Source organism: Symphalangus syndactylus, chromosome 9, assembly GCF_028878055.3.
Source record: "Symphalangus syndactylus isolate Jambi chromosome 9, NHGRI_mSymSyn1-v2.1_pri, whole genome shotgun sequence".
In the NCBI taxonomy this organism is placed as follows: Eukaryota; Metazoa; Chordata; class Mammalia; order Primates; family Hylobatidae; genus Symphalangus; species Symphalangus syndactylus.
The window spans coordinates 102,261,064-102,288,307 of record NC_072431.2 but is presented as its reverse complement, the minus strand read 5'-3'; the positions used below and the strand labels follow the sequence as shown (position 1 = coordinate 102,288,307).

The window sequence follows — 27,244 nt, the reverse complement described above, 5'->3', positions numbered from 1 at the left end:
ATAATTTCTCCCTCGAATCAGCACCTCCACTATGGCCCTATGAGCAGTGTGGGGCCACTAGTACTCTCCAAGGGTACACTACTTGGTTTGCTCATCTTAGAGCGTACAGTTCTTAACACTGTCTGCCAGGAAATGGGCTCTCAGAAAATGTTTGCTGAAATAAAACTAATGAAATGTAAGCATCTGGCTCTTTGCAAATGACAAAAAGCATCACATTTCCACTAAAAAAAAATAGCAACAATGTATTTTATAAATTTATTTTCCTGAAGTCTGCATTTAGAATACGATTATTCAAAAAAGTGACTAACTTCTATTGGGGAAATTTTCATTAATAACCAGATTGCAGCTTTTTCCCAACTATAATAAAAAGGCAAAGACCAAAAAAAAAAAAAACAAAAAAAACACAACAAAAAAAGGATTGTTCAGTTCTAGATGAAGATACCAGGAAATTCTATCTGAGGCAAACCTATCCCACAGCCATCTCCATTCTAACTGTCTCACTCTCTGCAGCCATACTGAACAAACCTATTCCCTCTTTCTTGACAGCCCTCCTCATATCTGGAACTATGTCCTCTTCATCAAGCTAAGCATTACCAGTCCCTCTTCTCTTCCTCATTCATGGCTTCCAGAGCCTTCATTTCTTGATAACCTTTCTACAGAGACTTATTTCATTGAATATGACAATCTGAATTGATGTGGTCTGGCAATGACCATGGTGGGGTTACCACTCACCATACCCAGAAATCCATACCTCTATTAGGGGTGCTTTGGGATGTCTGCAGCTCAGAACTGTTTGCAAAACATGTATTCTCTCCTGCCCTCCACCTACCTGCCCCTCTACCCCTCCCCCTGGAACAATTATCATGAGACTCTAAGAGAAGTCCCTATCAAAACTTCACTATGAAAAATCCAGGGAGAACACTGGGAAATGCCAAGAATTCTCAGTCCCCGGGTACTTTCATAGTGGGATGAAGAGGTACACATGAAGACGGCCCCTAACAAAGCCTCCCCAAAGTTTTAGGGACTGCTGTCCTCCTTGATTGCCCCCCTCCCATCCCAACCCATGAGGGTAACTGGCTTGTATGGCTATTTAAGAAAGAATCTGCAAAGCGCAGATGAGCTTTTGCTACAATCCCACAAGTTGATCCCACAATCTGAGCTGTCCAGCAACAGAATAGACCTGAAATAAGCTGATGTGCCCTTAGTGATTACAATGTTCAAGCATGGCAGAGGGCCACTGTCAGGGTCCCTACAGAAGTCTCCATTGGGGAGAGCAGATGGGTTTGAGACCACTAATGACTCTTCTAGTACTTAAGATATGATCATTATACAGCCTCTTCAAGATCCTCTGGTCAAACTTAACCTCATATCCAATACTCGGATGTCCTGGAGTGAGTGCAGGACTCAAATATTTATTCAACAATCAACCAACTAACCAAACCACATTTACTGAATGTCTCTTGAATGCCAACCATTGTGCCATACAGGTGAAGAAAGAATTCCACTCACATTCTCTGGCCAATTGGATCCTTCTATTTTTCTGCTTGATCTTATTAATCTATCACTGAGCAACCTTAGGCTGCTGCTGACAATTAATATTAAATAATTATTTATGATTCCCTATTCCTACCTAACATTTATTAATTATGGTACTTAATTTCTCAGTTTCAAAATTTCTGTAATATCAATGATTATAAATATATTCTATTTCCTACTAAGATGATGCCTACAATATTGACAAAAAAAGGGGGTCTCAATGATAGAAGGAAAAAATGGCCTTTTCTCCTAAAAACAATTATATTCAAAATAGACAAAACATACTAGGGAGAGAAAAAGGCAAAACATTTTTAAAAAAAGAAAAGTAAAAGCTTAGAAGTAGATACAGTAAGCTATTTGCAAGTGCTATCTGCCCTTGCTCACTAAAACTAAAAATAAAATTGGCCTGCGGTTTACTAAATTTGGTTGCAAGTACTTTTCCCCACCAAACCACTCTGCAATCACATCAATCACTAATGAAAATGATTGGGAGGGGGGATGGAAAGCAGGCTGCAGTAAAAATACACTGTATATTTTCTGGAACGTATGATGAAACAGAAGGTTTCACTTCTTGTTTCAACCATTTTAGCACCTTCTCCTTTTACTCAATTTCAGGGCATGAAAGAGACTGGGTAGTTGTGCAAAATATGAGGAGAACTCATTTTGAGAGAAGATTAAAACCTGGCCCACTAATAAACTATCTTCAGTTACTGTACACATCAGTCAAACCAAATAATTTACTCTCAGTTTAATTTATTCTGCAGGACTCTGGAATAATACATCACTCTTCTGATAGAGGCACAAGTCCATTAATTACCAAACTGTGCTGCCACAGAGTTATACGGTCTTCATTCTTCCCCTATAAAGTGTGTTTTAGTTTTCGAGGCATGAGGAGAAATTCAGAGGGGAAATGAGTAATTCAGGAACCTTTTACAGCTCTCTGGCCTGCACTAAGTAATCCTTTCTTCCCTTTCAGAGTTAATCATCAAAGGTACTGAACCCAGTATGGAGGGCCTGGCCACCCATGCCCATTCAGCAACTACAACCTCCACCTAAATTCAGAATTATCATACAAGAAATGACCCATGCAGAAGAGACCAAGAGAAACAACCACATCTAGGCTGTGACAGCACAGAATGTATATGTGTGTGTGTGTGTGTGTGTGTGTGTGTGTCTGTGTGTGCGCGTGCACATGGGAAGTATAGGAACCAATTACCTGGGTCCAAATTCTAACCCTGCCTCTTCCTGGGAAGATGACCTTGTGCAAATTAACCTCACAATGCCTCTGCTTTTTGATCTGGAAAATGATCATAAGGGTATAAGGTACCTACCTGATAAGGTGTCTATGAGGTTACATAAGCTAATGTAGGTAATGTCCAAATCACAGTACCTGGTATGTACATATATATACACCCTTGATAGATACCGTATTCATTCAATCCAAATTGCCACTCACTCCAGCACACTGGTATCTCTGGCTGCCAAGAGTTATGCAACAATATACTTAAACACCAAATCATCTAAATCATTTGGGTGGAACCATCGATCCTTAACCAGGCTTGTGAAAGGTTCTCTTGGCTCTGTTTACTTTGGACAGGCATCAAGCGTCTGTTTTCCTCAGAATCTGAAAGTCACTGGGTCAAGGCTGTAGAGTCCCCTTTTCACACAGAGGAATCAGTCAAGGACTGAGATTGCTCTGTGTGGTGGTGGTGGTCACCTGGCCAATTGCATGGGGCGTCACTTCGTGGCTTTGGCAGAGTCTGCCACTGTCTGCTAGAATAAATGTGGAGCCAAAATACGATTTGTCTATTTTGACTTGTGTACATTTTCTGAGTACAAGAGACTATTGATAAGAAGTTTAGGTAAGTGGAGAAAATGTTTGTTGATTCCCCAGAAAGCACAAAATGTTCATTCAGTGAAGAGAGAAGGCCACTTGCTCATTATAGTTATGAATTAACGCTACATCTTCTACAGCAGAGGTTCCCAAGAGTGTATTGAAATTGCCTGGGAATTTGTTGAAACACAAATTGCTGGGTCTCAGCCCCATAGTTTCCGAGTTCGTAGGTCTGGGGCAAGAGGACACAGTGTTGAGAATCTGCACATCTAATACAATAATCCAGAAAATACTGCTGCTGCTTGTCCAGAGACCACTCTTGGATACCACTGCTCTATAAGAAAGAGTACGTCACTAACTGTAAGAAATTTAAATTCAGATCCTAGAACTAGCACACTACCAAGCAAGGGGGGAAATTATTCTTATGAGACAGTCATTGAATGAATGCATGAATCAAAGGGCGGATAAATACCTTCTCTTCCATCATATGCTACATTTCCCATATTTGTTTATACCGGACTTCATACTACGTATAAATACAGTCTTAAACATCTTCAACATCCATTAAGATGACTTTCAATATCCTTCAACCAACCACAGTGGATTCTGAAAGCATACATACATGTGCATACACACCTCCCCTGTGGTGGTCTGCTCAATGTAACTCAACCTCCACTCTCTCCTTCCTTTTAATAGCAGAACCTCCAGAGTGTCTGCTGGGCAAATGGCTGTCCAGCTGCAGACTGATCTCCTCAGCACCCCCGCAGCTAGGTGTGCCCACTAAGTCCCTCTTCGCACAGGCTGATAAGCAGACAAAGTGAGAGGAGGCTGGCCTCAAGCACTAAGTCGGGACCACAGCCTAGAGTAGAAGGTGGCCAAGTTCTTTTGTAAAGAGCCAGACAGTGAGTATTTTTGGCTTTGTGGGCCCTATCAGCTCTATCACAATTATTCAACTCTGCCACTGCAGCACAAAAGCAGTCACAGACGGTATGAAAATAAGGAGTATGACTGTGTTCCAATAAAACTTTATTTATGGATATGAAATCTGAGTTGCAAATAATTTTCACATTTTTTCCAACCATTTAAAAATGTAAAAGCTATTCTTAGTATGCGGGCTGTACAAAAACAAGAGACAGGCCAAATCTGTCCCAAGGGCGGTAATTTGCCAACCCCTGCCCGATGGGAAGATGACACAAGACAGAAAGAACCCATCCTTAGACAGCTTTGTGGAGGAGACCTACTACCCACCCTGAACCACAATCTACTTCCATTAGTGACAGAGACAGCTTTTATCTTCTTTTAAACAATTGATTTCAGGGTCCCTGTTAATGAAGCTTAGCATGTAATGCTAACTCATGCACCTACATACACAAAATCACATTTTGGTGTGACACGGTTTGAGTTTAGGACTGTTCAAAATGAACAAAAAATTAAGGAATGGAAGAGTCCCCTTTATTTTTTTTTAATCCCCGATATAAGCTTAAATTCCCCATGGTCTCCTCCTTTCTCAGCTAGCAGAACTGATAGGAATAAACACTCATGTTGGTTCCTGCAGTAGGGATTGCCTAATGTCTATTCTCTCTTTATCTCTGCATAACAGAACCCTGGACAATGTGCCCTGCAGGGGGAATTATACTTCTCGACCTCTCAAAACTTGATTGAGAGCAGGCACTCTGGGCCTAGGGAGAAAGGAGACCACATTGAAAACACACACACACACACAAAGACCACATTGAAAACACACACACACACATACACACACACACACACAGAGAGAGAGAGAGATACTTCCTAATGCTGCCTGGGCCTCACCCAAAACCCACGGTCCATAGGGGACTGACAGGAGATAAAAAGGCAAGGAAGAGTAGCCAAAGTAACGGAGGCAGTAGTTATTCGTAGGGCTTTCCAGAAAGCCCTTCTGGCCTTCCTGCCCTTCCTTCTGGAAGCCTAGAAATCAGGAGTGCTAACAAAAGGGAAAGAGAATGGCAGAGACTCCAGCTGGCACAAACATCCTGGACCACTGAAGACAGCAACAGGTGAATTCCAGAATTCTTGACCTAAGCTGCTGTGTCAGGTGTCTGTTACTAGCAGCCAATGCAATTCCAATTCACATAAGCCCCAAATTAGATCCTATTTCCATGACCGAATAAAGGTGGCACCAACATCAACGCAATGCACAGCTCTGAGATGGAGAAAATTCTCGGATATAAAGGAGCAACAATACATGGGGCTAAGATGTGGGTCTCATAGGGTGACTCTGGGAAAGCCAGTTTTTTTGCCTAAGTCCTCTCACCATCAGTTTACCCAAATAACTTCTGACTGGTCCTCTGTAGAAGCACTCCTATCTTTGATTGCCATTGAAATTCAATCTGATATGGACATAGACTGGGCTTAATGATGTCGAGCATTTGAATGAATGTCAAGAAAATGAGCTCCTCATTTTGGCTCTCCACTCATGGCTTTAGGCGTTGGACCAGCCTTCCCTGACTGAAAGCCAGCCAGTAGGTCAGAACATCCTATGTGCCAGCCACTGTCCTGGGCTCTGGGAACTGCAGTGCACTTGGCTTTGAGTCCCTGCCCTTAAGGAGCTCACAAGCTGATGAGGGGAGAGAGACGCTGAACAAACAAATACATAAATAAAGACAATTTTGATAGAGGAAAGTTTTATGAAAAGACATAACTGGGTAATGCAATAGCAAAATAAGCAGGAAGGTGGGCTCCTAACTCAGCTGACATGGAGAGAGAAAGCCTCCGAATAGATGAGACTTAGATGCTGAGGGGATATTCACAGGAAAATCCAGGGGAGTAGCTGGGAGTGGGGTTGATGGGAACTCCCTGTACTACTTTTGCAACTTTTCAGTAAATCTAAAATTATTCTAAAAATTAAATTAATTTTTAATTTAACAAATTTTTTAAAATCTAAAGAAGAGAAACCCAAGCAGAAGCAACAAGAGCAAAGATCCTGAGACATGAACAACACTGGCCAACTCAGGAGAGGAGGACCGTGAGTGGGTGCAGCACAGGAGCAGAGAGGAAGGCGGGAGGTGGGACCTTCGAGGGGGCGTGGGCAGGAGGTGTTGAGACCGTAAGCCTTGGGAAGGTGTCTGGGTTTTCTTTTGTTGGAATGGAGAGCCTTGTCAGCACAGTGGCTTGACATGATTGACATTTTGAACGATCACTCTTGCCACTGTGGAGGACAAGCTCTAGGGTGGTGGAGGAAGTAGAGGCAGGGAGGCCCAGGACGCAGCTGCAGCACTGGGAGATGGGGCTTCAGTCAGTCTTCAGTCTCCTTACCAACAGCAGGAAGAATCAGTTTTATCCAGTAAAGTTCATTCTTCCTGGTGTTCACACAGCCTATTATACTGTAGACTGCATAAAAATGGGGAGTCTAGATTCTCATACTTCACTCCTAGTGCCTGAACAATTTTTTAAAATATTCACCCAAGCCCTGATACCCCTTATAAACAAAACCACAATTACGAAATAAAGTGCTTTGAATTAAAAAGTTGTTTTAGGTTAGATTGTGATAGTTTAAAAATGGCTACTTCATGAGTTTGGTTTTGCTTATAATAGCAAAAAGCAGAACTTCACAGAATGACCGGGTGATACTGCCCTCCAGGTGGTGAAAATTGGTTCTGGGTGGGGTAGGGAATCTCACTCTAAGTGTAAAGCACAGATTACATATAGGACATCAACAGATGCACAGTTTATCTGTGGTATTAAAATCTCATGAGGAGGGATGGAAATAGGAAAAAATGTCAAAAAAAGCTCCAGGATATGGGGGTACATAGTGAAAAAAGAGTTGAGAAATGCGAATTTGCATAAACACCCAAAATATAGCATAACTCAGGCAGAACTCCGCTGTCACTCTCTCCCCTCACCCTGTTCTACCTTTTTTTCCAGCCCTTACTACTACCTAACACGACATACTTTTGTTTCTTTGTTGTCTATCTGTGTCCGCCATCTAGAATGTAGGCTCCATGAGGGCAAAGGCTTTGCTTGTGGCTGCACCCCCAGCACTTACAGAAGGGCCTGGCACACGGTAGGCGAGGCTTGTTTTGTGAAGGGAGGCTGTTGGGTGAGATGTCCACAAAGGTTCCTTCTGCTGCAAAACTCTAAGATTCTCAGATGCCCTCGCAGCATTGTCAGCCACAAAACATCGCTTTAGTTCCATCCCAGGAGGCCATTCCTTGCATACCAAAAACATCTCATCAGAAGGTGGCCCCACTTATGATCTCCACCCCCAGGACCAGCTGTGTTTTAGGAAGGTCACGATATATTTATCGAAGCAACTCCATGGTCAGAAACTTCAGCATGACAGTACTTCATGCTGCATCAGGTGATCATGAAAAGATTACAAGCTTTCTAAAATTATCAGCAACATATGGACCTTTATGACTTACATTCAGCTTCTGATTGTCAAGAAGGAGGCAGTAAATCATTTGGAAGTTTGTTTTTGGTTTGGTTGGAGAGAAAAGTTCTTGAGCTATCAGGTATAGAACCACAGCATTCTTCGATCTGAAAGAAACCTCAGAAATCATCCACTCCTGCATTAGAATGTAGCTGCAGATCTCAACGTCTAAGTTTGAACTCTGGTTATGTTCTAGTAAGTGACAATGAGCAGATTCTTTAAGCACTCTGTAGCTCAGCTTCCTCATTTGTAAATTGGGAATAATAACAGATGCACCCCATAGATGAATTAATTCATGTAAGGCTGTCCAAACAATAATAATATGTAGCACAATTCAGGCATTCAACAAATATTAGCCATTATCATTATAACCAGCCTTTTGGTTTTCACTTTTTTTAACTTGAAAAATCCTTTAACCTAAAAAAAAAAATAAAAATAAAAAAATCTACTCAAAAGCCCTGTAGGTAGAGGATGAAAACTACTAAGAAGTCCTACAGAAACCCTAGAGCCCCAAGAACACTCCTAGAAAACCAGTGATTAAGCCCAATGCACATATTTTATTCCCCAAGAAATGGAGGCTACAGGTTGAAGTGACTAGTCAAGGTCACAGAGAACTCCAGTTTCAGCTACTGGCCCTCTTGCACTCTACGTTACCAGGTGCCTCCTCGTTATTAAGGAAGTACAGAACACGTGCTAATGGGGGCTTTGCTGCTGTCACAGGAATGAGTGTCAGGAGTGACATTCAGAAACTGCACGTGATCTTCACAGAGAATCATGGAGGTCCCCATGGCAAAGTGAAAAGCAGTAAGTCCCTCTGGGGCTTCCCTGGCAGATGGTTATACAGCCTCTGCTTGAATATTTCCAATGAACCCACTGCTTTCCCTGACAGCCTTTGCTGCTAACTAGCTACAAAAACCAGACTCAGAAGCAGTATATGATTATCCTTTATTACCCAAGAATCTCACCATTCGCATGGCAGTATGTTGAAGGCTTTGGAGTCAAGCAGGCCTGACTGTGTGATCTTGAGGGGGTTACTTACTCTCCTTAAGGCTCATTGTCTTCACTTATAAAATCCAAATAATATATAGTACCTCCTTTGCAGCCTTTCCGAGAGGGTCAAATGAGAAAATGCATTCAATTGTGTTTTGTAGTCCCTAGTACTTAGTTGGAGCAGAATAAATTGTAACTGCTATTAATTGTCATTATAACCATCTACTCTCTCCATTAAACCATTAGGCTATATGTTACCTATTCAAAGGAAAGGCAAAGTTCTCAACAGCAGGCTCACTTATTTGGTCCAAGGCAGGAACTTGCTAGCTGTCTACCCAAATCAGGCCTTCCTTTCCTCCACAGTAATAGAATTATAGCTAGGCCATTCTGAGGATACATGCACCTGTGCCTTTGCAGCTCCATGTAGCCATGCAATTAAGTTCTCACTAATGCAATAAAAGTGGAAATAAGAAGTTATCACTAATAGCCTAGGCCATACACATTGTATGTGTACTCCTCCATACTCTTTTCCTTTCCCTCTAGAGGAACACAAAGTTTCATCCTCAGGCCCCAGAGAATCCAGCTTCTACCATACAGAAGAGGAATACAGTTTGGGAGTGTAGAGAAATAAGATGGAAGGAACCTGAGGCCCTCAATGACTACATGGAGCCAGGTAGCCTGCCTACCTACCCTGGGCCCTTATGTGAAAGAGAGAAACTTCTTGAGCCTTTAGTTCATGTAAGGTTGGGCCTATTTGTTACAACAGCTGAACTTTTTGTCCTAGAGTGACCGCTCCTTGGGATTAGTGACTTAAGCTGAAACATTTACAATACCTGTCAACAAGCTAAATGGTAAGATCATGGCCACAACCTGAGAGACAAGTAAAAGGACAGGTGTTAGAAGAATATTAGAAGGATATATTCTTTAAATACCCTTTAAGTCTTGCAGACACACCATGAAAATTAGTCTCCATGCTTTTTGCAACTCTTCTGATATAACATAAAGACACCAGGGGCTTCCTTGGGTGTATAAAATGTCTGATGAAAGGTAAAGCATGAAACTAACTCAAAGCCTTTACATTCCTATGGCTTCAAGAGTCTTTATTTCAGGCACAATATGAAAGTGAAAAAAAGAGGACTAAATCTGTTTTTAGGAATAATCTAATCCGGTCCTTGGAGCTTAAGACTTCATGGTAGAGGAAACATCTGAATATGATTCGGTGGCTATCAGTTTAAGTTCCTGCATCATAAACTTAGTGCCATTGCAGATGAGATGCAGAGCCATGGATCATGTCTTCTGGAGGCCCACAATTTAGTGAGGAGAAACAGGAAGATACTGGAATAACAATAATAGAATGCTGCCTGTTGTGCCTGTTATATCAGATAATAACAAAAGCATTATCAGCTCATAGTCATTAAATGTTTAACATGTGCCCCTCACACATCAGCCCTTATATGGCAGGTATCCTATTCCTCAGTTTGCACATGGGAAAATCATACCTTAGTAAGTTGCCCAAGGTCACACTGCCGTCCAACCAGAACCTGGGACAACTGACATCAGTGACAGCTCTCTCAGCCACGAGAAGGTGTGACATACAGTGGGAGAAAGGGAAAAAGAGGTTCCCAACTGGCTGGGCTGCCCTTTTCCATCCTGCATGACATCAACTTGGAACTGGAGAAGAGAAGGGGCACAGGAACAAGTGGCAAAGCACCCCAAAATTCTTAAAGCTCTCTATGCTAGGTGAGGGCATCACAGGAAGCATCCCTTAACCTTCTCAGCCTTGCCAAGCAGCTCAGGAATTGAGAATACAAGTGCAGAAGACTGGGCAATCCAAATTAAAGCCTTTAGATTCTTAAGGAACCTCGTAACGAAAAGGGGTCATCCCTAACCAAACAAGCAGGTTCCCCTATTCTTTGTGGCCAAGCAGAAATCATTTAATTGCTTTTTATCCCCTTCAAGTCCCAACTTCCCTGCCTGAAATGCTTATTAACTCCTCCATGGGGAGTTACAACATATGCATCCCAAGCCCTCTGGGATGTCGTACGGACAGCAACCTCCTGTTTAAAGAGCACCGTGGTCACTTTAGGAGAAAATTTTTATCTCTGTACTAAACATCAAAATCCTTTTGGACTCTTCCTATTTCTGATAAAATGCATCCATAATAGATTGGATTACTGTTCACTCACAGCTCTTCCTCCTTAAAAGAAATATACTTCCTTGACCTAATAATTCCGGGCTTGGCCATATGACTTAATTTGGCAAAAGGAATGTTATGTGCATGATGTGAATAGAGGCCTTAAATAAGCTTCTGTGGTTTGGCTTGGCACTTGAGCCCTAGTAGTCCACCATGAGAAAAGCATGTCCCTACTAGCTGCTGCCCCTTCAGCCTGGTTCCCAGAAGGAACACCTGTGACCAGATGTGAGCCCAACCCACAGCAGATTAGCTGACCAGCAGCCTAACGCAGAGCCACCCAGCTGAACCCAGCCTCAATCAGCCAAACCACAGTCCCCCTGCAGACCAGATAGCATTAATGCTTATTGTCTAAAGCTACTGAGTTTTGGGATAGTTTGTGATGCTGCATTATTGTAGCAGCAGCTGATCATCATTTTAATTTAGGAAAGGCTAAATTACGGGTACGAATATATGTATCTTGGCATATCTCACACTCTGATTTTTCTCTTGAACTTCATTGACTGCATGGGCATCCTGTCACCCAAAGCACACTACTTTCAATTACTTGAACAAAGATGCTGACAGGTGAAAATACAGACAACAGGTCCAGATGTCCTTGGTAAAACAAATGGCTTATTCTGACAGTAAAGTGTTTGCATTAACATCTCTCCATGACATGCAGATGTGAAAGAAAAAAACTGTTCATGGAATTCATAAAATACTACCTTTCAGAATTAAAGAAATGGCACTGTGATGGTGAAATAATATCTTCAGAGTTGGAATCTATACAATCTCCCTCAGTACTTTTTCTCAAATAAAATACATGTTACGTTACTGCTTTCAAGACCATTCTCCTCCCTTGCCCTCATTTCTGGCACATAACCACTAAAATCTACGCAGATTTCACAAAGCTACTGAAGAAATTTTTTTAAAGAAATCTATAGGCTCTCAGTTTGAAAAATGTACCAAACATTATTTTTAATACAACACACTTGGCCTGGCATGTGGCTCACGTCTGTAATCCCAGCACTTTGGGAGGCCTAGGCGGAAGGATCACTTGAGCCCAGGAGTTTGAGACCAGCCTGGGCAACACAAGGAGATCCCATCTCTACAAAAAATATAAAAATCAGTCAGGTATGGTGGTGCGCACCTGTAGTCCCAGATACTCAGGAGGCTGAGGTGGGAGGACTGCTGGAGCCTGGGAGGCAGAGGTTGCAGTGAGCCAAGATGGTGCCACTGCACTCCAGCCTGGGTGACAGAGTGACACTCTGTCTCAAAAGAAAAAAACAAAAACAAAACAAAAACAACCTTATTTTTCACTCCCACTTCCAAATAGCAAACACTAAATAAATTACATTAGTCAAGTGAGTTACATTAGCCAAAAATTTTTATTTCAACACAGAACACAAAAAATAAATAGAGCTTTTAGAATTAAAAAACAAGCAAACTAGATTTAAAGAGAACTAGAGTGCCAGTTAGGGCTCCTCAGGTCCCTAGGGGGCTTTGAAGGTGGTAATGGGGCTTTGAGCTATTTGAATGTTATAAAAAAGCAGAATGGAAACTAACCATAACGAAGCCACACAACATTCCACATCATCCTTTGGGGCTGGAATTAGGTTCCCTCTGTGTGGTGACATTGGCTGACACAAGGCTACACATGCAGGTCCCAGCTCCCTCTCCTATCCCACCCCCACCACTCTCCTCCTCAAACACACCAGATACTCTCATCTCAGGCCCTTGCAGCCTCTGCCTGGAACATTCTTCCCCTCGACACCCCAATGGCTCATTCACTCCCCTTCATCGAGCTTCAATGAACTTCATTCAGACCCCTTCTGAAATGTTTCCCTCTCAAAGAGGCCGTCCCAGACCACTTTATCTCAAACAGGCCTTTCAACCTCTCTCTCCTGACTCGCTATATTTTTCTTCACAGGGTTACGACTGTTTGAAATTAGCTCATGTATTGTGTTTTGTCTGCTTCTTCCATGAGCATGAGGCTTTAACTATGTAGTTCACTACTACATCCCCAGCTCCTAGACACTGCCTGCATAGTTGGCACTCAATAAATAGTTACTAAACACATAAATTGGGTGTTTGAGATGTTGCTGCATGAAAAATTTTTTAAAAAGCATTTAATTACTTATTAAATCAGCCTGTTAGACAAAATCTTTCAAGAAATAAAACCCATGAGAAGAGAGAAGGAAAATTAACAAAAGAGGCCCTTGGTTTTTTATATATATATATATAAAGTTGGAAACCGTTTTCTTACTCAACTACTGCTAAGTCAAATAAGCCTGGACCAGCTGCTTAACTGTATCAGGGTAATATATTCTATAAGACTAAAAATGGTTTCAAGTGATGTTGACAAAGATTGTTTAGGAATAAAGTATTTTAAATATTCTCTGCAATAAGTAAACAACTCAACTATTGCTATGCAAGCTTCTAAAACAAGGCCCAGCCTGGGGTTTTCCTGAGAAGCTTCCAGCATTTAAGTCTGTAACATTTCAAGGACTATTATTAAAGAGATGCACAGCCCCTTAAAGAGGAAGGCATGGCATTTTGTGAGTCCTATAGTCATGTTCTTGGATTTCTTCATAAAAGCCCTACAAATCTTTCGAATGATTCACAACAAACCTTTACAAACCAAACATATAAAATCATCTCTTGTTTTTTCCATTGCTTGGTTGTTGCAACATGTAATAATTATGTTTTCTGCTTATAAGATTAACAAACCTCTCTAGACTCTTGAAATGCCTTCTTTCTGAAATAGAAAATTATATTTATCAAACATGGAAGTATTTCTAATCACATGATCTAATGTCTCAAAAACTTAAATCTGGATAAACAATACTAAATTAAGGCTGGTATATTTTCAAACAGCAAGAATTTGTGTGTGGAATGTTTTAACAGCTCATGAATTCCTATGACCACTCAGTATGACTTATACAAACACAAACCAAAACTCTACCAGGGAAATCAAATTTCACCAAATATCTCCAAGTTAAAATATTTAACAAAAAGCAGAAATGCATATGGTTATTTTGATTGTTTTTCTCCTGTCATATTACGGAAACATGAAGAGGACAGGAGACTTTGAGGAGTATGTGGCATAGGGAGCATCACCATGGATGCAAAAAAAAAGGTAAATCCTATCAGTGTTATAACATGTGTGGGGGCTTCCTGATCTCCAGGCCCTTCATAATCATGTTTCTACTTAATCCTCATAACAACACTGGGAGATAAATACTATTCCCATCCTCATTGCACAGAAGCTGAGGGCTAGAGGAATTAAATAAGTTGGCCAAGGTCACGTAGCCTGTGGGATTCCAGTGGCACGCATAACCGCTTCATAGTAAAACCTCCGCCCCAGCCTCCTGCAAAAGACAAGGAAGGGAAACGACCAGACAGCTTTCTTTTCTTCAGAATTCACCAGCTAGCACACTGAATATAGGTGGTGTCTCACAAAACACTGTGATATGTGCATACTATCACCCCATCTTAGAGAGGAAGAAAATGAGGCACACAGAGGTTCTATAACTTGACAGGAGCAAAGCCAGGATCCCAAGTGAGGCAAGCGAGCTCCAGGAACCTCACACTGAACCATAGCTTACTGCTGTTCTCTCAACTTTTCTCGTCCAAGCACCTGCACTCACTCAAGACTTTAAATTTTCATCGACGGAATTAGCTAGTTGGCCTAGATCATCTGTAAGTTTTCTTTCCGTTTTTAAATGATAGGATGCTCAATTCACTTGCAAAAGGGTTTTTGCCACAATAAAAACACTCTGGAGAGAGTTTTTCAGTGGTCCTGCTTTTTTTCCCAGGTGAAGGAAATGGTACTGATAATAATCTTAATACACTTTTAGGATTAAGGCTCATCATTCTAGAATTTGGTATAAAACAAAAAGTTTTAATTACAATGTTTTCATGTTAAAAAAATAGTTAACTGCTTCATAAAGAACAATGGAAATTTTGAATAAAAACCACTATAAGCTACTATTCTTTTCATTATACCTTCTATAGTTCAGATAGCTTCTTTGCAGGAAGCAATGGTATACAAGGTTTACTTTGCACCCCGCCATTCATACGTGCTTCATTAAAGCACATGGCCTGTCATCAATGGCTCTTATTAAATACAGTGATTGGGTGGAGTGGAGCAGTTGTCTTGCACAATGTTTTTAAACCCATCTGTATTAGTTGCCAGCATTTAAAGATGAGTTTCGGCCGGGCGCAGTAGCTCACGCCTGTAATCCCAGCACTTTGGGAGGCCGAGGTGGGTGGATCATGAGGTCAGGAGATCGAGACTATCCTGGCTAACATGGTGAAACCCTGTCTCTACTAAAAATACAAAAAATTAGCCAGGCGTGGCAGCAGGCGCCTGTAGTCCCAGCTACTCGGGAGGCTGAGACAGGAGAATGGCATGAACCCGGGAGGTGGACCTCGCAGTGAGCTGAGACGCGCCATTGCACTCCAGCCTGGGCGACAGAGCGAGACTCCATCTCCAAAAAAAAAAAAAAAAAAAAAAAAAAATGAGTTTCAAGTAAAAATCTTAATTCCTAGCTTCTCTCTCTCAAATAATAATAATAAATAAAAGCATCTGCCAACAAAGGGCCTGTACTCCAACATGGCAACACTGGGTATCGGCTGCCTTTTTAAGCAAAGCAAAGACTCTTCAGTTTGCCAAAGCCTCCGCCACGCCCCACTGCATTGAACTTGGTTACTTCCCTCATACACTGTGTCCTGAGACATGTGAGTTTGAGATCCTTTCACCACCACAGGCTCCCCAGTTTGAGCATTTCTACTCTAACTACATAGCTGAGATAGTAACACAGGATCAAACTTGCTGTATATTAAAGGCCTGCCTCCAGTAAAACTAAAAACTACACCCACAGAACTGAAACCCAAAATGGACACACCCCTTTAAAAGTTTGATTCCTTTTTGAAACAACACAATCCTCCCAATGCTCGATATTTCATTAGTGTAACCCAATGAGTTCCCAACCTTGGCAACACATTAGAATCAACTCTGAAGGGCTAAGAACACATAGGCCTTGACACAGACCATTCCAGGCCAACTGCATCAGAAGCTCTGGGGATGGAACCCGGGAAACCTTTTTTTCCCCAGCTTCACCCAAGTGATTGTGAATGGCAACCCATGTGTTAAAGTACTGGTGTAAACACTGACATACACAGTGTGATTTATAAATCAATAAGGCTGATTTTCCACAAGCCCCAGATGAGAATCATTCTCATTACAAGTTATGTTAGATATATTACACTGAAGGTGCCATGATAGTTCCAGGGATTGACAAAAGACGATTCCTTTATTCTAACATCTGAAGTGAAGCGCATATATAACTTAACGTTATACATTAATCTCTTGATTTCTCTGTGTGATGTTTGCATATTTTAACAGCAAATATTTTGGTGTGGGCCCCTGAAAGTGCTGAAGTGGAGCCAACGTATAAAAGGGAGTTTCCAATCTGGGCAGAATATTGAGACACATTAGTTTAAATCACACATCATCAACCATTTGGTTGAGTTGATGCCAAACTCCAGATGTCTAGTGTCAGAAAGATCTTATTAAAAGATGTACTTGGCATCTCTCTAAAATCTAAACTATCTCTAAGTTACATGAGGGCTGCAAAACACCTGTGTGACACTTGCTATCAGTCCTGAAGATGAGTCATACTCCACAGTCTACCAGCCGGTGAGATTCCCAAGTAAACTGAGATGAGCTCAATGAGGAAAAGAGAGGCCTAGAAAAAGTTAACTGGGAACTGTTGAGGCCACAGCTTTCCATAAGAAGTACTTAGCTTGGGTTTACAAAGAAACTTCAAAAACCCCATTTCCTTCATGTGATGTTTGATACCTGAGGAAGCCTGGGCATAATTTCTGCTTATTTATGCCTATTACCATGGTGTTCAATTTACTTAACAGAAAACTGTACAAGTATGTCTCTACAGATTCCCCTGCTTTTGCCATTACTTTCATAATTATGCCATATATGGAAAATCAGGCAGCTAAATTAGCATTCGAGAGGCTCTCGCTAAATGAATTAGGTAAGAAAACGAGTGCTTCAATTTTAAGCCCAGATGTGCTCCTGCAGAAGTGATTTAAGGACTGGTGCTGGAGTGACAGGACTTGACGTGTGCCTTCTCTGTGGATGGCACCAGGGAAGCATCCAGCAGTGAGGGCTCTACACATAGGCCACGAGCACTGACGGTTTTCAGTGCTTAATTCACAATGTTTACAGTTGGGCCCCATAAGTACCGCTGGTCAAAAAAAAAAAAAAATCTTCAAAATAAAGTACATGAGCCGAGTACTGGGCCATGTGCATGCAATCCCAGCTACCAGAAGGCTGAGGCAGGAGGATCGCTGGAGCCCAAAAGTTCAAGATCAGCCTGGGCAACATACCAAGACCCTGTATGAAAAATAATAATAAAATAAAGTACATGAACATAATTACATGATTTTAATTTTGGAAATCTGAAGTAAAAGAGAAGTTGATATGTGTGTGTGTGTGTGTGTGTGTGTGTGTGTGTGTGTGTAGAGGGTTAGGTATTGTGTTTGTCAGGAGAACCTATCCCTAAATAATCATCAGTGAGGGAGAGAAAACCAGTTAGCATCTTTAGACAATTCAGTAATTACAACCATTTTAGAACTGCCAAATTATTGTTTTCATTGTTGTTACTATGATGGGATGCTCATGGACCCTCCTGTCCTACCTAAGTGTTTTCTTCAGAAGCCTTGACACATTCAGAAACATTTCTACCTCAACCAGACAACCGGCATCAAAATATGTCATCAACTATCCATACTGCTCCCATCCACACTGCTCTTGGTGGAAATCCAGCCTTTCTGTATTTATTTCTGCAAGACTTTCAGGTGTGGAAGAGTCTTCAATGAAAATGCAAACATCTTGTAAAAGATCACAACTTAGGCTGTAAAGAGCAAGCACTGAGTATATGGGAACACCTGGCAGCAAAGCCGGCCCTGGCTACGCCGGGCATTTTCCTGGCTGTTCTTTGCTCTGTGTCCTGGCTTCCTGCTGCGTCACATGGGACTAACACTGCATAATGCATATTAAAGCAACTAGCCAGTAGGTACTGTGAAAGGAAAATCAATCTCGGGACCCCCCAAATAATAAATAATAGTATTACTATCTCATACAAATAAGACTGTAAGAGCTGCCCAAGTTTGAAAAGCTCAAGTTAGTGAGATCAGGAGGATTCAAAATCCAATTCTGTGTAGCTTCACAGTCCATGCTTCTCACCACCCAGGCCTCTGCCTCCTGTGTACCAAATACCCCTGGCAATTTAACAAGGAAAATCAATTTCCTTTTTAAATCAGCTTTAAAAAGAGTCTTTTTCAGATTCCCTTAATATAAACTATACTGGACTAATTGCATAATGGATATTTGTGTGAATGCCATAAACACATAAACATATAAATATATAGCCCTCATAGATGCAAACCTACAGAAATTAATTTCAAAGGTGTTTTTCACTGTCCAAAGTTACCTTTGTAATTTATTTTTTTCACAGCCCAAAGTACTTCTCAATTTTTATTTTCATACCATTTCTGAAAACACGTCTTGGGGAGGAGGATAGGATGATGACAAGACCCTGAGTTTCTGGGGGAGGAAACAGTGCACAGGAGGTGACCACACAGTTCAGAGCACACCCCCGCTGGTGCAGCTGTGGGCAGGGGCTACAGGACAGAGAGGGTAAGACACATTAAAATAATGGTATTTACTGAGGTAAAAGAGGCTTTCTGTCCTGAAGAAAAATATTTCTGTTTTATACCAATATAAACAAACACTCTAGTTCATATTTCACTAGTTGTGTTATTTAACTAATATGGTAGCATATTTAACTCCAAAGCGGAAGGCAGTACTTATAGGATAGGGGTAATGTCTACTTCACAGGCTTGCTGTGAGCACCAATGAAATACTATACAAAAATTATTTAGCACTGTCTGTGGCACATAGTAATGATTCCCGAATTGGGAGTTCAAGGAATAGACCCAAGTTTTGTGGGCCTGCAGATTCAAACTTTTCTTATGAAAAAAAATTGAATGTTATAAAATGTTTACAAAAGTGATTATCTATTGAGATTAAGAAATCACAACAAATCACAAAATTTTACAAGCCACAATACCAAAACATCCTAAAATCAGAATCCAGGAAAAGAACCCAGTATGTGTATTAATTAACTTCCTGACACACTACTACTATAAATACTTCTTTTGGGCTGTATACTCTGATGAATCCTCGTATCACAATGACTTATATTCATATCATTTTGCACAGGGCAGAAAGATGAATCAATCTCCCCTCAAGCATGGGTGACCAAAATTTATTCCTAATTATTGACAATTCAGAAAAGTTACTTTTAGCCTTATAGTTCTTTATTGGCAATGACATATACATTTTTAGGATTGTTGTCAAATCTGTAATCACATCTCTTAATTTTCTTTCACATATGAGCCATGAAAATCCAGGACATTTCAAGTTTTCTCCTGCAATGACTAACTTCAAACATTATTTTTATCAATGATACTCATTAACCAATTTGTTGTCAGTATTTTTGGTATCAGGCATATTCATGTCAAATGAACAGGAATCTTAAACACAAAATTCCCATTAAAAATGGTGCATTTCTAATAGTATATTTGTATTATTGAGTATATTCCTAAAAGAAGAGAATTTTCATACTGACTACACTTAGATAAGAACTGAATTCTCCACGTAGAATTTTACACATTTAACAAGTGAAAGAATTCTCCACAGACCTGGCTCCATACACCATAAACCATCCCACAGCAGATGTCATGGTACCCGTTAACACTGCAATTCTCTCTCTGACCCTCCCCTTTGCGTAAGGACCCCAGGTGAGCTGGCACAGTGGGCGGAGATCCTGTGAAGCAATTTCTACACTAGGATGGCTAGGGATAACTTGACACAGAGATGACTGTGAACTACATAAATACATCCCACTAAACTCAAACAAAATGTGGATCCAATTCGACTTCCCTCTAGCTAGATCTCAAAAGCACCTCCAAGTCCAATCTCATCAAACCCAAACAGAAATGTGACGGCAGGGAAGTCAGAACGAGAAAGAAAAACATTAAGGATTGCTGTTAAAATCTTCTTCCAATTTTACCAGTTATGATCCCATGAAGGCCCAGCTACATATACTGCTAGGGCTCCTCCAGGGCCGTGGAAAGTGCTGGGTGGGCCCTGGCAATATATTCAAAAACGGCAAAGAATGTGTTGCACAAACCAGGGGCCCTGGGGCTGGAGCTTCATTAGCTTCACAATAAATCTGCCTCTGTGGTCCCTATTATTATTCATCATTTATCTCAGTCTGTACATGTCTGGTCTCTCCAAATAAATTTCAAATCCTTAGAGATAGGAAGTACTGTTTTAAGCACTAACATAGGAAATACTAAAAAATGTGTGGTTGTCCTCACTATCCATGGTGATCTTGAAAGAGAGAGAGGGAAAAAATGTATAATACAAATGTATACATATACACACATAAATATATACACACATATAGATATACGTACACACATATATGTGGTATGCGTATTAGACATATACATGTTTTATATATGCGTTAGATATCCTACATGCCTTTGTGTCTAAAATATATATTTATTTCTATATATCAATACTATCTATAATACCAAAGAAATGGTGAGTTTTTCAGTGTTATTAACCTGGTATCCAGACCATGTCCCTTCAAGGAGGTCTATCTCAGGAGAAAGTCACCATTGTGGTCTGGCAGACAATAAACAGTGCTTTCTTGGGAGGCCAGTGCATGAGCTGGGCAACAGAGAACATGGCCAGAGGCTGTAACACCAGCACTAGACTGTTGAGGGGTCTCCTATTTCCCATTCTCAGTCCTTCCCAGGAAGAGCCTGATGATGTCACACAGCTATAAAATGCCCAAAACAGCACCACTAATAGGTGGATACAACCCATGTTAATCTCGAATGTAGACTTTGACAGTAGGATTACATATTTATTTAGCAGATACACAAATGGCAAGAAACTAGATGATGTAGACAACTTATTATTGTAGATAAATACTTCACCTATATTATCTCACTTAATCCTCATTAACCACTCCGTGAGATGGATGCTGCTACTACCCTCATTTTACAGAGGAAGCACAGTACGGTTAATTTGTCCCTGGTCATACGGCTGGCAAGTGGCAGACATGTGTGTTTAACTCCAAGCAGGCTGGGTTCGCTATGCCACTGCTCAGATGACCTTCATCTCCAGTTCAGTTACTTTCTAAAGGAGGAAACACGGACCAATCATGTGAGGGGAGGTGAGGAGGGGACTGTCGCGTTCTTCACCTAATTGGCAATTGGCATAGGCTTAGCTTTGCATACCTGTCTGGAATTCAAATCTCAAATCACACACATCAGCCACAAAAGCTTAGGCAATTATAAACTGTACCTTAGTTAGCTCACCTAAAAGTGGGAGTAATAAGGGCCTATGACACATTGTACAACTTATCTATTTAGTACACTGTGATGCTCCTTTGAGAAGATAATGCAAATATTTACTAAATTATCTTAGGAGCTAAATTCTATATTTTTGATATAGTTTTTTTTATTTTTCTTTCCGGAAACTTTGACCTTTATTAATTAGATGGTTTATAAATCTATACTATGAAATGAAGCACTATAGGTTTATTACCTGGGTTTTGGAGATGAGGAAACTAACAAGTAGAGACTCACAACAAGAAACCTGTTGATACTCGGGGTCAAGAACCAAGTCATAGCTAATGTAAGCCATTCTTGGTCAATGAGACTCTGTCCCTTAACTAGGCCCTTGCGGGGAAATGTTCCAATAGCAAAGCTGAGGATCCTAACATCTGAGGAAAGTTCTAAATGACCTGCTAGTCTGGTACTATCACATGAATAACTGAATTGGGTCAGATTCCTGTGTTTCTATTCAAGTAGTGCAGGCCTGCCTTGGGGCCTGTGCACTGCCTGCGCCCGGAATGTCCTCATGACTAACTCTCACACCTCCTTCGAGGTTTTGTCTCCCATATCAGCCTCTCAGCAAGGCCCACCCTGACCAATCTATTTAAAATTCTAATACTTTCTCCTCCCAACCCTCGGGACCCTGATCTAGTTTTTCTCTTTTCTGTATCACTAACCACCTCCCAACATACTGTGTATCACATACTTCAATTGTTTATTGTCTGGCCCCCTATCCTAGAATATAAACTTCCTAAAGAGTGATATTTTCATTTTGTTAACCAAAAAATATCAAGTGCTCATAACTTTGCCTGGCATAAACTAGGGACTCAATATATATTATTACATAAATAAATTCAAAATGCAGAGGCACTTGTAAAGATGCACCAAATAATCAAATAAGAATGATTCAACAGTTGTTTCTGAGACGAAAAGTCATACGATTTCATAGCACTGGGATGCAGGGTTGTAGCAGGCATTTCATGAGCCTGGGACATGACCTTCAGTGCTAAATTTAGTGCTCCTGGTGTTTCTAAGATTCCCAGTTACCAGTTTAACTTCATCTATCTAGCATGTTCATACCAAGAGTGTTTCTACAAACTCAATTATCTACTCAAAATAAGAAGCAAGCAAACTCGGATCTACTTTTCCCATCTCCATGTAACAGACTCAGACCTATGAATGAATTGATAACAAAATTGATGGAGACGCACTTCACAGTTGCAGGGCTATGGGATTTCTAGGCAATTTAAATTTAAGTGGGGATGGGGGAGAGTTTTAGCTAGGATATTCCGTGTATACACTGAGACAGGTACTCCAGTACTGAACCAGCAGTGAAATGCAAGAAAGAAAACAGGAACACCGGTACAGCACTCTTCCAGGAGGGAAAAGAGCTAAAACAGTGGATGGTGAAAATCACACTTCCCTTGGTTCCAAAACCCCCAAATCCTTGTTCATTATGGGGAGAGGAAAACAGTTAAAAACAAAAGTTAAGCATACACATATAAGATAACAGAGAGTTATTCTCAACTTAATGCACTTAATTAATCCAAACTAAACATAATACTTTTATAATGAAAAATACAGGCCTTGAAAAATCTGCCAAGCAAGAAACACACCATATTCCCATAAATATTCATTTTATCGCTGTTTAAGGGTTTTTACTAGTGGCTAAAGGTAATAACCCAGATAGGCCCCCAAAATGGAATGCTCGCCTAAGCATATCTCTAATACTCATGGTTGCTAAATAACAAGACTGTTGAACAAATTAAAAGCAAAATAATACATCTCTTATTCTTTTCATGAATCTTTTTAATGTAACCACGCACCAACAGACATGAAGTCAGTAAGCCAATCATTAAAAATAACGGTCTCCAAATACTTATAGATTGAATCACAAACGATAAATACCACATAACAATACCTGTCTAGAACTTTGACTAAATGCTTTATATTTTCACCCATGTCTCTTCATCAAAAGTGTATTTATATGACACTATCTACTAATCGGGATATTTTTATTCTTCTTAAGATCAATTCTTACTTCTTTCTGCATATAGGGCTGCCTTTGATAGTAAAGGGCCTCTCCCCAGCAGAGGTATATAATAGTTTGAGCCTCTTCATCCTGGGAATTGCAAGTGTTTGTTCATTTTAACATTTGCTTTTCATAAAGTTTGCTGGTTCAAACTGTTTTCAACTGTGTTAGCCCTGTGACACAGTTCACCTAGGTCACTGCTATTGCTGTAAACTTAATTTTTCCATATTTTCACTATTAAAAGGACAACACTAGCCTTCTGGGAATGAGGTAGCATTACTTCAAAGCTGAGTTTGAGAAAACGTATCAAACTCTTAACCTTCTTAAAAAATGTGTGCAAAATATTAAGACAATTTCTGCACTTAAAAAAAAAACCTCATGATTCACCAAGTTTTAAACCATCTCAAACTAAATCCTCAAGAAGGATAACTGTCTTTAACATATTTTAATAAATATAATTTATACTGTCTTTTAACCAGCTTGTCTAAGTAGGTAGGCAATGGGGTAAAACTATTACTCAGCTTACATAAATTATAATTTATTCTGAAATAACTGTTAGCGACAATGAATGGGACACGCAATGACAGCCTTCCCTATGTCAAGAGATATTATTTATTTATATTACTTATATCATACATATTAATTTATAGCATTATTTATATTTCTTATTTTTTACTTATTATTGGGAGTAAGGGGAAGAACTTGAACTAGTAACATTTCTACCAGAACTTCACAGTACCGGTGTTTTCTCTTTATTTTAAACTAGCCATCATGAAAAATCTGATTTAATACTTTCAAGCACTTTCAGTTACGACTATTCAATCATGATATGAATCAGCAAATTTCTTGCTCCATTAAACTGCTTTTAAGACTACCAAAACTTGCCCAGCTCTTCTGTCATACCTTTAGCAGAGAAAATGGAAGAAGCTATTACAAGGACGCCTGAAAACTTGAAAAGTTTCAAAACCTGGACAATTACTCAACAGCATTTTCCTCTGAAAGACATTTTGTAGACGTTTCCCATGATTATCTCCTATTCCGGATGGCCCATCAAATCACATTCTAAGCAGGCATTCAATACTTATTAAGCAGCCACTGTGTGCAGAGACAGCACTACACTAAGCAAAGGAGCATAGGGTTCTGCCTCATTTTATTCCTGCATAAATACACAGCAGTCGTGATTTATTCTCTCAACTTTGTGGAAACGTGAGCTGCATCCACAGCTGAATCCATGGCATTCATTTGGACTTCCTGGGGTAATTTACAGGTTCCCTGGATTAGCCCCATTGGGACATCGCTCGGACCCTTCACCTTCTAGCCCACGCAAGACAACTCGTGGCGTCGGCCACACCTTCCGCAGGTGGTTGGACCGCCTGAGCCAGATGCACCTGGCCCACCTCCCTTAGCAGAGGTTCCGAATAGAAGTGTGAAAATGTGTGCAATGACTTCTGCAAATCAGAGGACTTGTTGAAAGGTCCAGGGGTCCAGGCGTGAAGGGAAAGCAGCCACCCTGCGGGGCGCCCCCTCCCCGGCGTCTCCCGGGCCCGGGGCGCTGCGCAGGCCGCCGCCGATTCCAGGGCGCAGCCAGCGCACCTCGGGCCTAGCACTATTAGAAAGGCAAATCGCAGAGCCGGGGTGCATTTAAATGCCCGGCCATGGGCCCTGGGGGTGTCTCTCCAGCGGACGCCGCCGCAGGGGCCTCCAGGGCGTGTCGACCCCGGGGCGCTGGGCGCGGCCCGCGGGCACACCCAAGACCTCAGCCCGCAGCGCCCGGGCGTCCGCGCCAGGCCGGGGCAAGGGAGGGCACCCAGAGCCCCCGGGCCCGCGTCTCCGGCCCCGCCCGGGACGCTCGGCCGCCTCCCAGGGACAGGGCAAGCTCCCCGGCCCCGGCCCCCTCCCGACGCACCACACCTAGCAACCGGCGCTGACAGGACGCAGTGGCGGCGGCGGCGGCGGGAGGAGGAAGCGGAATGGCTGCCGCGGTGGAGCCACCCCCGCCCCCCCCCGCTCCACCTCCCCGCGGCTGCTGCAGCCGCCGAGCCCTGACAGCTCGAGCCGGGGCGGAAGCGCCCGGCGGCGTGCAGCGCCCGCCCTCCGCTGCCCTCAGCGCCTCGGGCTACTCCGACCACCCGGGCCAACTAACTCCGCGCCCCTGCCCATTGCCCAGAGCCCGCCGCCCGCCGCGCCCTCCGCCCCGCGCCCCGCGCGCCGGCGCTCGGGCCCGCCGCCGCACCCCCCGCCGCACCCCCCGCCGCCCCGCCGCGGCGCTCCCCGCTCCCACCACTTCGCAGCCCGCGTGCACGCCCCTGAGTCCCCCAGCCGCCAGCCCGCCCGCCCGCGGCACCTCGGGGCGCCCGCCCCCTCCCCCACCCGAGTCCCCTCCCCGCCCCCCGCCCCCCGGCACCTCGCGCCCCCGCATCCCGCCACCCCCACCTCGGGGCTCGCACGCGCCCTCCCCGCCCCGCCGCCTGCCTCCCCGCCGCCTGCCTCCCCGCCGGCCACCCCTGGCCATTCCGGGGCTCCCCGCCCGGGCAGGAGTTTCCGCGCGCCTGGCACCCCCGCCCACCCCCGGGCCATTTACCGATGTGGTTGTCCTCGATGTGCTCGATGAGGTCGGCCAGGGTGGGGAAGTGGAGTCCGCAGCCCCCGAATCGGCAGGTATTGGAGAAGAAGGAGGCGGCGGCGATGCCTGTCATGGTGCTACATCGAGAGCCCCCCTGGTGTCGGCTCTGCGAGCGCCGGGCGGGCGAGGGAGGGAGGGAGGCCGGGTGGGGTGAGGAGAGGAGAGGCTGGGGGAGGGGGAGAGAGGCGGGGTGAGGGGAGCGGCGAGGACGGGACGGAGGGAGAGGGGGCGAGAGAGATGGAAGGAGAGCGAGGAGCCACCGGGAGGCAGAGGGGAGGCGGCGGCTGCGGCGGCGGCGTCGGGAGCGGCGGGGGGAGGGCGGGGGCGGGTGGGAGGCCGCCGCAGCTGGGAGGAGGGACCAGGGCGCGCGGCTACAGCTGTGCGGCCCCAACCTCAGCGCCCGGCCCAGGCCTCACCTGCGAGCCCTGCCACCAACTTTATCTCGCTAGGCCTGCCCTTTACGGCTTGCCATCCGTGCCATCTGTTTGGAGCCTCCTTGGTTATGTATGTGACGTTCTTAATACACCCACATCGATTAATTACACCTACCTCCCTGCGAGGAGAACTCAGGGAGTTACCCTGGCCCCTCTCAGGGACATTTTTTTGTACTCAGCCACCTGTCTAGGTGTGACACATTCACAGGGGACCCAGGAAAGGTAATTGTGTGCACCTTCTTCTTTAAACCTTCTTTAGAAAAAATCCACATTCTCCAGAGGTTTGTACTAATTGATTTTAATGAAGCTTCCCCCTAGGCCAGAAGAAAATCTTAGCTTTATTTAAATTTCAAAATAGAGTGCTTGGTTGTCAAGTGCATTTGCCTGTGTTTTGCATATGTACCACGTTTTTTATACTCCTTGCTCCTTCTAGGAAAACAAAAACTAAAATAATTTCATCACCCGAAATTACAGCACCCCACTGCACCCACTCCACTATCCCAGGTCTGGTAATTAACCCATCCTCGTTTCAGCCACTGCAGAAAGGACAGTGCATTGGTTAAGGCTAGAAGGAGTGGAAACAGCGGCAAGGGACATAGTGACTCTTCATTTAAAAAGGAAGCAATTTCATCCTGTGAACATTTAAAGCATAATGTTGACCAGGTAACCACTTAAGTTGAATTTAGTAGCTTCCCTGAAAACCAGCAT

The 27,244-nt window shown here is 42.8% G+C and overlaps 1 protein-coding gene across 1 annotated transcript in view; it reads right to left on the bottom strand.

Annotated features, from left to right (window-relative positions):
- Nucleotides 1-26,769, bottom strand: part of JAZF1 (JAZF zinc finger 1) — a 354,333-nt gene extending 327,564 nt beyond the window's left edge. The window contains exon 1 of the mRNA XM_055293589.2: nt 26,061-26,769. Within this exon, the coding sequence (XP_055149564.1) occupies nt 26,061-26,175 (115 nt within the window). The 5' untranslated portion in view covers nt 26,176-26,769. The remainder of the gene's footprint in view (nt 1-26,060) is intronic.
- Nucleotides 26,770-27,244: the final 475 nt, after the last annotated feature.